Source organism: Phyllostomus discolor, chromosome 1 (genome assembly GCF_004126475.2).
Source record: "Phyllostomus discolor isolate MPI-MPIP mPhyDis1 chromosome 1, mPhyDis1.pri.v3, whole genome shotgun sequence".
In the NCBI taxonomy this organism is placed as follows: domain Eukaryota; kingdom Metazoa; phylum Chordata; class Mammalia; order Chiroptera; family Phyllostomidae; genus Phyllostomus; species Phyllostomus discolor.
Window position 1 is genome coordinate 116,374,446 of NC_040903.2, and position 16,461 is coordinate 116,390,906.

Genomic DNA, 16,461 nt, shown 5'->3' on the forward strand with positions numbered 1-16,461 from the left:
CCAAATGACAGTTCCCATGACCAGACAGTTATTTCTTACATATGTTCTTCCCTTTAAAAGTTGTAATTGCAGAACTTCCGACTAAGATGGAGGCATAGGTAGACACACTGTGCCTCCTCGCACACCAAGATAGGGACAACAATTTAGAAACAAAATAACAACCAGAACTGACAGAAAATTGAACTGTATGGAAGTCAGACAACCAAGGAGTTAAAATAGATCCGTTCATCCAGATAGGTAGGAGGGGTCGAGTCAGGTAGCCAGGCGTGGTTGCAGAGCAGAGAGCATTAGGACCGGGCACATAAGGCATCCGGGGCTCGCAAGACCACAGCAGGCGGCCCCTGAGCATGCAAGCGGCAGCCGGCAGACCCAGGGAGGCAGGAATTGTGAAGCAAGGCACTGCGCCCAACCCAGGATCCCAGCGCTGGGAAATAGAGCCTCAGGACATTGACTGAAAACACCTGTGGGGGTTGAGGCGCAGGGAGAGACTCCTAGCCTCACAGGAGAGGTCCTTGGAAAGTCCTGCAGGGTGCACAAGCCCACCCACATGGGAATTGGCACCAGAGGGGCCCAGTTTGCTTGGGGGGAGCAGTGGAAGGGACTGAGGTCAAGGAGAGCGGAGCAAGCGCCCTTGTTCCTTCTCAGACTCTGCCCCCACAGACAGCTTCACAACCCAGCCACTGGGTTGCCCTGAACTGGTGAACACCTAAGGCTCCACCCCTCATACGTAACAGGTGCGACCCAACCAAAGGGGAGGGGGATGGCTCAAGCAGAATGAAAGCCCCCACAGCCAGTACTTTTAAGTGTCTGAGAGATAGCCAACCTATCAGATGCACAGTTCAAAGTACTGGTGATCAAGATGCTCACGGAATTGGTTGATTTTGGTTGCAAATTAGATGAAAAAATGGAGGCTACCCTAAGTGAAATGAAGGAAAATGCACAGGGAACCAATAGTGATGGGAAGGAAACTGGGACTCAAAACAATAGAGTGGACCAGAAGGAAGAAAGAAACAACCAAACAGAAAAGAATGAAGAAACAAGAATTCCAAAAAACCAGGAGAGGCTTAGGAATGTCCAGGATATCTTTAAACATTCCAACATCCAAATTATAGGAGTACCAGAAGGAGAAGAGGAAGAGCAACAAGTGGAAAAGATAACTAAACAAATAATAAAGGAGAACTTCCCCAATCTGGCAAAGGAAATAGACTTCCAGGAAGTCCAGGAAGCTCAGAGAGTCCCAAAGAACTTGGACCCAAGGAGGAACACACCAAGGCACATCATAATTACATTAGCCACGGTAAAAATGAAGGAGAGAATCCTAGAAGCAGCAAGAGATAAGGAGACAGTAACCTACAAAGGAGTTCCCATGAGACTGTCAGCTGATTTCTCAAAAGAAACCTTGCAGGCAAGAAGGGGCTGGAAAGAAGTATTCCAAGTCATGAAAGGCAAGGACCTACATCCCAGATTGCTCTATCCAGCAAAGCTTTCATTTAGAATGGAAGGGCAGATAAAGTGCTTCTCAGAGAAGGTCAAGTTAAAGGTGTTCATCATCACCAAACCCTTATTTTATGGAATGTTAAAGGGACTTATCTAAGAAAAAGAAGATAAAAAATATGAACAGTAAAAAGACAGCAAACCCACAGTTATTAACAACCACACCTAAAACAAAACCAAAAGAAACTAAGCAAACAACTAGAACAGGAACAGAACCACAGAGAGGGAGATCATATGGAGGGTTATCAACAGGGGAGTGGGAGGAGGAGAGAGGGGGAAAGGTACAGAGAATAAGTAGCTTAGATGGTAGGGAGAAAATACAGGGAGGGCAAGAATAGTATTGGCAATGTAGAAGCTAAAGAACTTATGACACATGGACATGAACTGAAGAGGGGAATGTGGGTGGGAAAGGGTGTGCAGGGTGGAGGGGAATGAAGGGGGGGTAATGGAACAACTGTAATAGCATAATCAATAAAATATATTTTTAAAAAATAAAAAAATAAAAGTTGTAATTGCAGTTTTGATTTGAGTGCAGAAAACTAAGTTAATTCCTTTAACATATAAAGTTCATGTGCTTCATATGAGCTTTAGTGAAATGTGTTAATCAAAATGCAAGGAAACCACATTATACATAATCCAAAAGCATTTCTAACATCAGTGCATGAAAGAGTAAAGAGTTCTCCTTACCTGTAAGTACAGTAATCCTAAAGTTGTGAGAAGTTCTGTATTTTCTGGTGAGAATCTGCAACACAAAGATCAATACAGAGACACTCAGAGGGAAACATATGGATGAGACACTGAGGCACATGCACAGTAACATGCCCATGTGTGTGGCATCTGAGAGACTCTACTGCATGCCCCACATGCCACAGAAAGTGTCCCAGGTGCCTGGGGAACTGCCCTCAACCGTAGGTCATCCCAACCCTAGCTATAGGAAGGGCTGCTGAATGAGAAAGAAATGGGGCTTAGAATCCAGACTCCCTTTCAGGACCTTTTCTTAGGGTCAAAGTCCTAAGAAAGAACCTATGGAATATTTTGTGTGATTGTCTTCAATACACTGATAGAATTAAAAAACAATGCTTTATTAACTGAGTCAGTCTGGAACACACATAGTTTTAGCCAGTTCTCTTCAGGTAGGATTTTTTTCTGTTCTCACTCTACTCACAGTGGTAGTCTGCATAATTTTCTTTGTAATTTAGGATCCCAAATGTTCTAATACTCTGCCCTCCACATTAAACAAAAGGCCATAATAAATAGCCATATTGAACAAAAGAAAGAAGACATATCAGCTCTAGGAAAGAATTAGCTACTGGATTTGGGAGTAAACATTGATATTTATCCCTTACTGATATTTATCTTTGTTACAAAATCAAAGCAACGCTGAGCTGATCTGGCTATAGGATCATCATACAGTTTCAACAGTAAAAATGCCAAAAGCAAGGAACAATGTCTCATGCATCTAAGGAATGACACAGGCCTCTGGTTACTTATGGGAAGACCAGATCAGATGGGCCACAGCCCCTGACAGGGAGGCCTGAGCCGGCTAAACAGAGCTTACTCAGTTCAACTATTTGCCCTTCACCTGTGCTATAGCAAATATCCATTCTGATCACCTCCTTTCCCCAAACTAAGTAACTCCCATGATTCTGGTGGCGTCCATCCCCCCACCAAAACATAACTGCCATCTCTAAGTTGTGGGTCTCCAAATTCTCAGTGAGACTCCAAATGCTCAGCTGCCCCCTTTTTGCCTTGAAAATTTTTGTGACTTAAGTCCTCTACCAGCCTCTGGATGAATATCACCCTTCACATTTATGTGAGTTAATTTTTTAAAAGGTAGGGGTCACAGGTGAGGGCTCCTTCCTACTTATCCACATAAACTTATCCTCTTGATGACAAAAGTCTCTTGTAAGTTAACAAACCAAAGGATTTTTATATCTTTTTAGACACAAAATATGAATAAAATTCAGAAAGCTATATTGTGACTGATATAACCAGAAAAGTTATGACATTACAACTATGGTAGAAGACAAAGGTGACTAACAAATTAATTTAACAAAGGAAGTTTAGTTCATAGCCTAATTACCAGAAACAGTAGACTCTGTGACCAGGCATCCTGTTAAGTGACCGAACAAACGAAACACTAATGCACTTTGCTACAACTATCCTACTTGAGATAAGACCCTACACAGAAAAGGAAAGATAACATGTGTTTCTAGAGAGGGAAGATGGAACGCCATCCTGGGAAAGTCAGTTCCATCATTAATAGAGGTTTGGTCTCCTCTAATGCTGTTTAAAAAAAAACAAGGTATTGGTCTCATGCTAATAATCCATCCTCCTCTCAAGCACGTGTGCCCACTTCCCTTGTAGCTGGTTGCGGCCACCCCACTGATTTCGAACCGAGGAATGACAGCAGGAATGCTGTGTGCAACTTCTGGGCCATTTGAAACACTATTAGCTGTTTATTCAGTACTTAGTTTCCTGTACCACCTCTCCCACCACAACCTGGAACATGGATGCTATAGCAAGTCGGTTTCAACCATGCAGGGGAAGACAACCTGAGGAATGGTAGGTCAATAAAGAGGGGGCCTGGATCCCTGACTGACCTTGTAGAGCAGAGCTGCCCAGCTAGGCTAAACCAGCCATATTAATAAGTGAGAAAGAAATACAAGTCTTCATTATTTAAGCCATTGGGAGCTCTTAACCATAGCTTAACATTTACTATAATTCATACAACTAGTTTTCAGTTACATATTCTGTCTTAGGTTCAGGAGTTCATATACCTGCTCCCATTTTTTTTAAAGTTGTTCCTTGCTCTAAAGGAATCAGACACACTTACTCCACAGCTTTCTTGTAAATTTCGATGGCTTTGTCCAAGTTTCCCTCCAGCAAGTGAATCTTCCCCAGCATTATGTAAGTCAGATCATGCCTGTTAAGATGTAGGGCATGGTGCAACTGGTCTCGTGCCTAACAAGGTTGATGAGATAAAGAGAACCGAATCACTGCCATGAAAAGGGAGTGCCTAAGGGTGAGAACAGAGTTCCTGCTGTACTAACGTAGGAATGTCACATTTCAAAACAGAGCCCTCAATGCCCCAAAACAACACCACATACCAAAACTGTAGCTGGAAACATGGAGTATCTGCCTCTGGAGCCACTTGGAAGAGTTTATACAAGATGATTAACCTTTTTGAGTGTTTCCTGTTTCTTGCTTCTCGCTAATCATACCCATGACTCACACTTCGAAAGTCAAAAAGGGCATCCATAGTACAGTATACAGTGCTGCCCAGCTGCACCAGTAACCAACCTTTCCCAGAGTGGACCTCTAATTTTCCTCACTAATATTTTGATAAATCAATGGATTGTTCTCATTTACTCACTCAACATGTATTCACTGAGTGCCTGTTGTTCTAGGTGCTTGCTATACTAGAGCTAACAAACAAACTCCATGCTCTGAAAGAACTTATATCCTTCTTGTAGACACTCAAAAGGGCTTTTTTTCAGTCGCTCACTGATCCAGTGAGTATTTGCATAAATGTCAAGTATTGTGTTTGCTGTTAGTGTCAGGATGGGCGGGGTAGGACAATTGGGAACCTAGTTACAATTAGCATTTTGGACTACAAATATGGCCACCGTTTAGACTACAAGTAATATGACTGAACTCTGACCCAGAAGAGGTGACTGACGTCAGACCAGGAACCACCAATGACATGTTGCTTCTTTGTTCACCGAGAACCAATCCTTGGCTCCCGAGAGAAGTCAAGCCATATAAAACTCCCAGCCTTTCCCTTCTCCCGCTGTCCTTTCTTAGCCCTTTCTCCAGGCGGAGAAAACCTCGCCCAGGAGCACAAACTTCCAAAATAAAGCTCATCTGCCTGTTTCCATGGCTAATTGGCTGTTTATTTCCTCGGCAGGGTCTAAAAAAACCTTACAGTTAGCTTTACAGTAAAATCTAAATATAATCTCATTCTCTTTACAGGTCTGACCAAAGACCAATTCCGCCTCTTCCTTAGCTCAGAATAATCATGTTAACAGAAATGTACTTGCTTAGAATATCCTCTGAAGAGAACAATCTCCTAACCAAGTATAACACACTGTAAGATCTTCCCAAAAACCTGACACACTAAATATATATTTTTAAATTCATATATATTAGTCGTTTATTATATATTTCAGAAGAGTAAAAGTTATTCTCACATCTCAACTGCTAGTGTACAGACTTTTTTTCAGCTCCTGAGGGATAGATTAAATACTGTCAAATGGATATTAACTAACTCAGATTCTCAGTCCCGCTGGCACTGGAGAGAAGAGAATAAAATTTCTCAATCACTCTAGAATCACAGCAGAAGCTTCACGAAGGAAATTCTGGACAACCCCACTATCATTAACTTTAGGAGCTCTCGGTAATTTAGTCTCCCCCTCAGTTAAGATACATACATTTTTTTCTCATATCTGAGTACCAAGGTAAGCTCAAATGTTTTTATCATTCCCTCATATTTCTAGAATGTCTCATTTTCTTGTTAAAAGCAGAGGGGGAAAGGGGTGGATAAAAGCCCTGGCTGGTGTGGCTCAGTGGACTGTGTTGGCCTGCAAACCAAAGGGTCACTGGTTTGATTCCCAGTCAGGGCACCTGTCTGGGTTGTGGGCTGGGTCCCTGGTTGGGGGCATGTCAGAGGCAACTGGTTGATGTATCCCTCCACACATTGATGTTTCTCTCCCTCTTTCTCCCTCCCCTCCCATTTCTCTAAAAGTAAGCAAATAAAATTTTCTTTTTTTAAAAGGTGGAAAATGACAAATAAGAAAATGGGGACAAATGCATGTGGCACTTTTTACTTCCCAAAGTCTCTGCAAGCACAAGGAATAATACACAGTAGCAATGGCACCTTTGTAACAAATGTACCCTCAGTGAAATCACCAGGCAACTGCTGCACTGCACCCAACATTTCTATAAATTACCTTGTTGAACTGTTTCAGATAAATGTAGCAAACTCCTAGGTTATGACAGATCTCCTACACACAAAAGAAAAGATCCAGCTTAGGTTCCACAGTACATATTAGAGTGAAAAAAAACAAACACCTAGAGATTGTTATTGTTTAGCAAAGTTTAAACTTTACATTATGCACTACAGTTAGTTTTTTATATTTCATACTCAAAATATATTTAATTCTAAAACATGGGTTCCTTAATATTAAAAAAAACCCCACAGATTAAAAGAGATAAAAGCAGAACAAACAGAAGGTTTTGGATCTGTGTGGTACCTTGGGGTACATACCCAGCCCATCCCCATACTTTTCCTAAGAGATGCCCACTGCCCACATCCTTCGTGCTCTCATTTCAGAAGACTACCCACAACCCCTGCCTCACCATAGAGATATGGACACATCTATGTGTCTGTTAGATTCCCTTTCCTAGGAATCTAAGAATTCACTAGATGATGTGGACTTGGGGACTGACAGCTCCATCTGCAGGGCACTATGATGGAATATCTGTATTTGGAGTAAGTCTGCAGATGTACACAGCAGAGGTGAGCAAACTGACAATCACAGACCAAATCTGTCTCTGCCTTTTTTTTGTAAATAAAGTTTTATTGGCATTGTCTATGACTCTTTCACACTAGAACTTCAGAGTTCAGTAGTTGCAACAGAGACTATATGAAGTCACAAAGCTTAAAATATTGACTAGCTGGCCCATTACAAAAAAATGTTTGCCAAATGCTGATCTACAAAAAGACAAAATGAAACAAATGCAGAGTAGCTACCCTGGTTGCTGACAGTTTTCCATTCTAGTTCACTCCAAGACTAACTTGTATTTCCTAACCTTGACTTCTACAGAATCTCCTGAATTCCCTTTATTAAACCTCCCTACATTTAACCCTGACCAGTGTGGCTCAGTTGGTTGGGCATCATTCCATAATGTGAAAGGTCACTGGTTTGATTCCTGGTCAGAGCACAGGCCTGGGTTGCAGGTTTGTCCCCGATTGGGGCATGTACAAGAGACAACCAAGGTTTCTCTCTCTCTCTTTCCCATTCCTTTTCCCTCTCTTTAAAAATTTAAACAAAAATTAAAAATCTTAAAAAAAAAAACTCCCTTAATTTAAGATAGCTTAGAGAAAGGAGAATGCCCCCAGAAGGAAAGTGGGGTTATCAAAGGAATCAGAATAATAGCAAACTGCTCAGTAGCAGCACTCGCTGCCAGAAAACCATGCAGCAGGGTCTACTAAGTTAAACAGACACATGACTTTCGATCTTATACCTAGCTAAATTGCCAAGCTAGTATGAACAGAAAGACATTTGGGGGCATGTAAGAATTTAATAACAACAAAAGACAGCCATATGATAAACAGAACCATTAACATGTTACTAATAACAAAGAACTTAGTTTCCTACTTACCCAATCTTTCTGGTTAAGTTTAGCTGCTTCGTTATATACTTCAGTGGCAGCTTTATGTTTTCCCAAAAGAAATCTGTGGAAGAAATACATTTTTCCATAATAATTTTTAAAATCCTCACCTGAGGGTATGTTTTTATTGATTTTAGAAAGAGAGAAACGATGTGAGGAACAAACATTGATCAGCTGCCTCCTACACGCGCCCCTACCAGGGATCAAACCCACAACTTAGGTATGTGCCCTGACCAGGGATCGAACCTGCAAACTTTTGGCATATACTATACATTGTATAGGATGACACGCTGACCAACTGAACCATTTGGTCAAGGCTACATTTTCCATAATTATTAACTCAAAGCTTTTCTAACCCTAACCCCTCTAGTCCCACATCTGACTCAGAGTCCATCCAGCACAGAGTTCTGGAAGCCTCTCCCTAGAGCTCGTTATGCTGGCTTGGCCAGTGAGGCTGCTGTGCAGCAAGAGCAGAACTTTCTCACTAGGGACTACACTGGTAGCGGTCCCAGGGCCTTGGTCCCGTCCTACACCAATGTTAGTGGGTCTTCTATAATTTACTTTCCACAGTGTACTACAAATGTAGACCAAAAAAGTAACAAGCTAAATAATATAGCATGTTAAGCAAGAGTTGCCATCATTTACCACCATCGTCTATGAGGGACACGGCCTGCCCTCCCAAGCCTAAGTCTCTGTCCCCGATATTGGATAATGGTTCTGGAGACACCGAGGAAAAATGGGCTCTATGCAAAGATAGAGCAGGTATAAATCACAACACAGGTAAGAAAGTAATGACGGGAACCCCAAAGAACACTTTTACTACTTTACTAGAACACTTTACTAGTGTAGTAAAGCTATTAGTGTACCTAATGGCTTAGACTTTGGAAGTCGCTTGAATTCAGAAAACTTCAGGGCATCCACTAACAAACACTAAAAACCTACAGAGTTTCAATAGAGTATTATGCTAAGTGTTGGATGAGAAAATTACCATGGTTGGCAATAAGATCAGGGGCCTGAGGGCACAAAATGTCACTATTTATATGATAACCAGTATCAGTGTTCCCCTGTCAAACTAGAACAATACAGTGTTTGAAATATTCAGTTTCTTTATATGAGTTATTTTGTCAAATTTTAAAGTTAAACCTACACTCTTCAAGTGTATCTTTAGAGATCTCTTCCTCTAGGTATCAGGCTGACGAGGCAGCCAGAAGCAGACTCTGCCTGAGAATGCTCATCACACTGTTTTCTGTGAGTGCCCCGGGGTCCACAGGCTGCCCTTACTCACAGAGATCTGGCCACCTGCTTGAGGTTATCAGCACACTGAGGGCTGAGAACAGCACACGTCTGAAAGAGTTCTAGGGAGTCTTGGATATTTCCTTCCAGGCGAAATATCAGTGCTGCCAAGGAACAAAATAAAGAAAAGAAAATCACATTCTGGGAAGAATGGCACCTGGTATCAGAAAAATTAAAGAAGCGGAGGTGGGGAATCATAACAAATTCTTTGGATAGTTGTATCTTTAATACAACCACATATGACTTCGGGTGGGTTGAAACAATTCTAAAACCTTTCTCTCTCTTTTTTGGAGACCTGTATGTTTTATTGTAAGAAATACCTTTACCAAAGAGCTTTCAGTATGATGAGTTCTTCACTTTTCATTTTCATTAAGGGAATAAATATGGTCAAGCTTAAAAGAGAAGGGAGAAGACATTTAAATATCTGGCAGTAAGGTTATCTTTCAGAGACTGAAGGGGAAGGAGGAATATATCCTCTTCAAGTTTGTTACTGGGTAACATCGGCAACTCTTTCAATGTGGGCCAAAAGACGTGCAATGGCTTACCTTTCCTAGTACTGATAGGGTTTATAAGCTGACCAACTTCACTGGCATTGTTAGGCTTGGCAGACAATTAGTTTTTCATAGTACTCTAGTGGCCCATTGCTTGTATCACCCCCCTTCTCAGACACAAGACAGCCAGTAGGGACTTCCTCAGAGGTCCTATTGGGCTCTTCATGACCTTCATTCACCTCTTGAACCTCAATTTTCCTTCTCTCCATTTCCTTGTTGAATGATGCCTATTGTCCTTAATACAAGGAAGCTGGGTGCCATTTCCACCTTTGACTCAACAATGCTTGAGTCTACTAGGAGAATTTTATTGAGATCATTTAAACTTTTCTGATAATTCTTGACCTTTATGACCAAGAGCATGTCCACAGCATGCTTTCGCATTCCTGTTATCTGAAGCACCCAGTCACGATCTTGCTTTGCCTCTTCAAAGTGGCACAGCTTCAAATCTGTTTGTATAAATGGCATATTCCTTATTGTGACTCTTTAAGCATTTACGTTATTTACCAAGGACATCTTTATAATTTTGGTCCTTTACACATTGATTTCCCTGTTTAAGTAAACATTTACACATTGATTTCCCTGTTTAAGTAGACATTTTAAATGTTTTTTCATTTGTGATGCCCAGTTGATGATGATGGCTCCAGGAATCTCCCACTTGATCTGGGGGCATCTCCACCACAAGCTGCCAAGCTTGCAGTTGCACGGAAGTGAGCACAGAAGGAATGGGTAACAGCTTTCCCACCAGCTCAGTTCATCCAGACCCATTAAAATTCTTATACTCCTGTTAATACTGTCATTTGCTTTCTGGATTCTATAGTCTATTTGCAAAACACTGTTTTATAATCTCCATAGCTTTCTGATACTGCTCTAAAGTTTCATAGGCCATTGCACCTTGAAGAAGAGGTTTAATGGAAAATGATGTTCCAGAGTCCTGTGACAATCTTAAATACAGTCACTTCAGTTTCCTTCCTTTAGGTAACATGCAGCTCTATTTGAACAGAAGCTACTTAGATCTTCACTTCCACTTCCTGCAGGCTCCAGCTACACCTTTGCAAACTGCCTGGTTTTGAACAACTAGGAGGCAGTGGGAGTGGCAGCAAAAGGCCCAGATGTGGCCTTCTCCAGCTGGTAGCCACCATCGCTTTTGCCCATCAGCTTCAGATGTTGCTCCTGTCGGCTGGAAGACCTCAGTGGGAAGTGGATGTGGGAAATGGGAATCAGGAATTTGCATCATCGGGAGAAATTACCTTGGCGGCTATGGGGTGCCTGCCCAGAGTGGAGGTACAGCCAAGCTAAAACCTTTTTAAATAAGGTGTCTCTGCTTTATCCTGTATATCTCTAGGCTTCTTCCTGACTTACCTTACTAAAAATCCTCAAGCTTTTCCTCATCACTTTTAGCCTGACTACAAGGAGCCCTTTCAAAAGCCTCTTCTGGGCCTGAAACTGCTGCATGACAAAGGGACCTTAATATCCATTCTGAAAAACACCAACCAGAAACTAGAAAATGGGTGAAGTATGGTAACAATTTTATTTAAACAAATCAATCATTTCTGAGGTCAAATCTAGCACAAGAATTTTATGTTCTGATTTCAAAAACAATACTGCAAAAGATCTTCGTATCACATTTACTTGAATTTAAGCATTTCATAAGTTGTTTGATCTTTTTCCAGAGGCAAGGCAATGTGTGCATTCCTCTAGCAAGAAGAAAAGAAGGATCTACAGTATGTCTCACCTTGGACATAGAGAGCATATTCACACAACCCCTGGGTCTCCCGAAGCTGTTCTTTGATAACAGCCTGAAAAAGAAAGAAAAATACTTCTCAGGAATGGTTAAGTGTCTTCAAGTGTTTTTAAGAAAAGGCAGATATGGGCAAGGAAAAGATGTAAGAATCCAGATACTAATAATTACTAATAAAGTAGTTCATTCCTATTTTTTTAAAGTCTCAACTCTCTTGTTATGATCATTTATTCTAGATACAGGAGTTGGTGAACAATAGCCCATGGGCCAAACCTAGCCCGCAGAACCTACTTTTGTACAGCTCTCAAGCTAGAAGTAGTTTTCATAGTTTTAAAGGCTTATTATAAAACAATAAGCCCTGACTGGGTGGCTCAGTTAGTTGGAGCATCATCCTGTGCATCAAAAGGCTAAGGGTTCGATCCCTAGTCAGGACACAAACCTAGGTTGTGGGTTTGATCCCCAGTCAGGGCACATGCGGGAGACAATCGATTGATGTTTCTCTCTCACGTCAATGTTTCTCCCTCTCTCTCTTTTCCTCTCTCTTTAAAATCAATAAAGCATATCCTCAGGTGAAGATGTAAAAAATAAAATAAAGGAATAATAAGCTTATGAAACAGAGAGTTCCTGTGGCCTGCAAAACCTAAAATATTTACCATCTGGCCCACTGCAGGAAAAGTTTGCCAACCTGTATCTAGAATCTATCTAGTCAAGCTAAGAAAAAGACGAAAGGATGCCCAAGCACTGTTGTAGATGCTAGGGGCTCTCTGATGAGCAAAACACAGGCTCTGCCTTTCTACCATGATGGGCTCAGCTGCAGGTGCCGGGGGATCTCAGAGGGCAAGCACCTGATTCTAACTTGAAAAATCAGGTAAAGCTTTCCAGAGTCACCAGTTTTAAATCCTGTGTTGGCAGGGGGTGGAGAAGCTGGGGTAGCCAGGAGACTCAGAGAAAGGCTTCAAATGCTATGCTAAAAGGCTGAGAGTAATGGGGAAATATTGATAAGTTTTAAGCAGTAAGTAACCTGATTCTATTTGCTTTATTAAATAAAAAACATTTTTAGACAGGGGGCAAAATTAGAGGCAAGGTTGATATAAGAATTCGTGGTAATTTAAATTAAAATAAATGGGATTAACTAAGGCACGGAGAATGTGGGAAAGGGGACAATTTCAGGAGACAGTAAGAGAAGGATCTCCAGAATTTGATGATTATCTGTATTATATCAGGGAAAGTGGGTCAGGGGATTCTGACACAGACAGCTGGGTGAATGATGGTACCTATCTTTGAGACAGGGAGCAGGAGAAGGAATAGGTTTGGAAGGAAGCAAATAAATTCACCTACAGAAAGATGAATTTGAAATGCCTGTGAAGTATTCAATAGGTGTTAGATTGGTCTGGAGATCAGGAGGAAGTGTGTGCAATGAGCAGATAAAGGGGTCAAGGACAGGACATAGGAATAGCCCCAATTCTTAAGAAACAGGCAGAGAAAGAGAAGTCAAAACAAGGAAACAGAGAGAGTGGTCAAATAAGAAAAAGGAACACAAAGAGAAGATAACACAGTAAAAAGAAAGAAAGAAACTTTTCAAGATTCAGACTGGTACTAACCATTGCTAGTTCTGTGCATTGCTACAGGTATGAATGCCACAGGTATAAATTAAAAACCACAACCTCAGAACCATTACAAATCTCTGAATACCAAGGATGTGTGTTGCATGTTAATACTACTGTTTGCCAGCAAATATGTAACATATAGTATGTTATATAAAGATACAGTTTAGAGAAAAGGAAATACAGATGGTTTTTAAATATATAAATAATGATAAAGCTTACCAGAACAAGAGAATTATAAAATAAAACTAAATAAAATACCATTTTTCACTTAGCTGAGGATCAAAAAGTGGAATACTATGCTGTGTTAAACATCTGCCCTCCACCGTGTGATTAACAAGTCCCACAGAGTGACTGCCCCTTCAGCCTGGTCTTCAAATGAGAGGACACGTGGAACATACCTATCCTGACCCACAACTTGTATTCAAACCCAGCCAACCCCTAGTCAGTATGAAGGCCCATGAGCAAAAATAAATATCCATTGTTGGAGGCCACTGAATTGTTGATGTTGTTAAAGCATCATGATCACAGAAAAAGCTAACAAATACCACCAAGTGTGGGGAAACAGTAACCCATACATTATTAATGGGATAGACACTGCAACAAACTGTGTGACAGACACTGTTAGCTGCCTAACCAAAGTGTTCACTATCATTGCAATCTCTCACCTTGCATGCTTCATAATCCTTGTGGATATAGTGGAGATGTATCAACCAGTTCTGCTTCTCCAAAATAGGAAACTCTAGAGCTGGGCAGCATATTGTGACAAAACAAAGAACACAGTCACTGTTAGATTTTCTTCCATCACTGTTCCTCACATCTAAACTAACCACAAGCATTTTGAAAAAATATCAAATTAAATTCTTCATGGTGCTGACGATAAGAATACAGTGCATCAAAAGTATACAGACTATTAAGTGATACATGTCTACTAATATGCATTAAATACATTCTTCTGTCTCGACCAGTGTGGCTCAGAGGGTTGGGTGTTGCTCTGCAGGCCAAAAGGTCACCCATTAAGATTCCTAGTGAAGGCACATGCCTGGGTTGATGACCAGGTCCCAGACTGCAGACATGCAAGAGGCAACCTATTGGTATTTCTCTCCCTCCCCGTCTCTCAAAAAATAAATACTTAAATATATACTTCCTTCACTTTTTGTAGATTATTATGTTAGTTTTTCAAGTGAAACTTGGCCAGAAAAAAACTAAAATCATTTTTAGTCTCTTCTCCTCACTCTCCCCTAGATACAGAAGGTAAATATGAAGACTGTCTAAAAAATATTTCAGGAATGTTACTAACAAAATATATATACTCTCGTATGTAACACAGTCAATGTCACATCTGATCAGAGGACCAAAATATTTTATATATTTAAACACAGCACTAGCAATAGCTCAAAAGTGAATACTATTGCACAGGAGTGGAAATAAACTCTATTTGCGTTATTGAAAATGATTCATGATGGAGAAACAATAAAATTAGTTACGTGTCCTGGGTGGTTAGCTCAGTTGGTCAGAGCATCATCTCAATGTGCCAGGATTGCCAGGATTGCAGTTTCTGGGACTTCCGGCCAAGATGGAGGTGAAGGCAGATATACTGTGCCTCCTCCCACAACCAAAAGAAGGACAACAACAAATTTAAAACCAAAAATAACCAGATTGCCAGGAAACTGAACTGAATAGAAGTCTAACAACCAAGTTGTTAAAGAAGAAACATTCATCCAGACTGGTAGGAGGGGCGGAGACAGGCAGCCAGGTCGGAGAGGACTCACGGCAAAGCAGTGGCTCACGGACAGGCAAGGTGATGGGTGGTGGAGTGGGTGGTCCCACATTCGTGTGGAGATAAACTGGGAGGAACAACTAGGGAGTGAGATGGACCAAGAAACCCTGGGTTCCAGCGAGGGGGAAATAAAGCCTCAAAACCTCTGACTGGAAACACCTGTAGGGGTTCAGGCAGCAATGGGAAAAACCCCCAGCCTCCCAGGAAAGTTCCTTGGAGAGACCCACAGGGTTCTAGAACCTACACAAACCCACCCACATGGGAATCAGCACCAGAAGGGCCCAATTTGCTTGTGGGTAGCAGAGGAAGTGACTGAAAGCCAGCTGAGACCCAAGCAAGCAGCATTGTTCCCTTTTGTGCCCCTCCCCCACATATAGCACCAGAACACAGGTGGACCCAAATGGTGAATAACTAAGGCCCCACCCCTTACTACATAACTGACATGCCTAAACAAAAAAGTGGCCCAAATGAAAGAACAGATCAAAGCTCCAGAAAAAATACAACCAAACAACAAAGAGATAGCCAACCTATCAGATGCACAGTTCAAAACACTGGTAAGCAGGTTGCTCAGAGAAATGGTTGAGTATGGTCGCAAAATAGAGGAAAAAGTGAAGGCTTATGAAAAGTGAATTAAAAGATAATGCACAATGATCCAACAGTGATGGGAAGGAAACTGGGACTCAAATCAATGGTTTGAACCAGAAGGAAGAAATGAACATTCAAACAGAACAGAATGAAGAAACGAGAATTCAAAAATATGAGGAGAAGCTTAGGAACCTCTGGGACAACTTTAAATGTTCCAACATCTGAAGCATAGAGGTGCAAAAAGAAGAGGAAGAGCAAGAAATTAAAAACTTATTTGAAAAAATAATGAAGAACTTCCCCAATCTTGTGAAGGAAATGGACTTCCAAGAAGTCCAGGAAGCTCAGAGAGTCCCAAAGAAGTTGGACCCAAGGAAGCACACACCAAAGCACATCACAATTACATTACCCAAGATGAAAGAGAAGGAGAGAATCTTAAAAGCAGCAAGAGAAAAGGAGACAGTTACCTACAAAGGAGTTCCCATATGACTATCAGCTGATTTCTCAAAAGAAATCTTGTAGGCAAGATAGACTGGAAAGAAGTATTTCAAGTCATGAAAGGCAAAGACCTACACCCAAGATTGCTCTATCCAGCAAAGCTATCATTTAAATTGGAAGGGCAGATAAAGTGCTTCCCAGATAAGGTCAAATTAAAGGAGTTCATCATCACCAAGCCCTTATTATATGAAATGTTAAAGGGACTTATCTAAGAAAAAGATGATGATCCAAAATACGAACCGTAAAATGACAACAAACTCACAACTATGAACAACTCAACCTAAAAAAAAACAAAACAAACTAAGCAAACAACTAGAACAGGAACAGACTCCCTGAAATAAAGATCACATAGAGGGTTATCAGTGAGGAGGAGGTGGAGGAAGAATGGGGTAAAAGGTGCAGAGAAGAAGCATAAATGGTAGGTACAAAATAGACAGGGGAAGGTTAAGAATAGCATGGGAAATGGAGAAGCCAAAGAACTAACATGTATGATTCAAGGACATGAACTAAGGTGGAAGAATGATG

At 41.2% G+C, this 16,461-nt stretch overlaps 1 protein-coding gene and 1 long non-coding RNA gene across 6 annotated transcripts in view; one reads left to right on the plus strand and one right to left on the minus strand.

Annotated features, from left to right (window-relative positions):
* Window positions 1-16,461, minus strand: part of BBS4 (Bardet-Biedl syndrome 4) — a 72,319-nt gene that overhangs the window by 31,597 nt on the left and 24,261 nt on the right. For all 5 annotated transcript variants that reach the window (XM_036028214.1, XM_036028208.1, XM_036028223.1 and 2 more), the window contains 7 exons: window positions 13,745-13,824; window positions 11,467-11,530; window positions 9,176-9,287; window positions 7,882-7,954; window positions 6,447-6,500; window positions 4,331-4,458; window positions 2,182-2,236 (listed from right to left, as the gene is read on the minus strand). In XM_036028214.1, the coding sequence (XP_035884107.1) occupies window positions 2,182-2,236; window positions 4,331-4,458; window positions 6,447-6,500; window positions 7,882-7,954; window positions 9,176-9,287; window positions 11,467-11,530; window positions 13,745-13,824 (566 nt within the window). The remainder of the gene's footprint in view (window positions 1-2,181; window positions 2,237-4,330; window positions 4,459-6,446; window positions 6,501-7,881; window positions 7,955-9,175; window positions 9,288-11,466; window positions 11,531-13,744; window positions 13,825-16,461) is intronic.
* On the plus strand, window positions 496-5,608 carry LOC118501149. The gene is made up of 3 exons (XR_004903753.1): window positions 496-508; window positions 4,616-5,046; window positions 5,425-5,608. It is a non-coding gene; the product is annotated as an uncharacterized LOC118501149 (long non-coding RNA).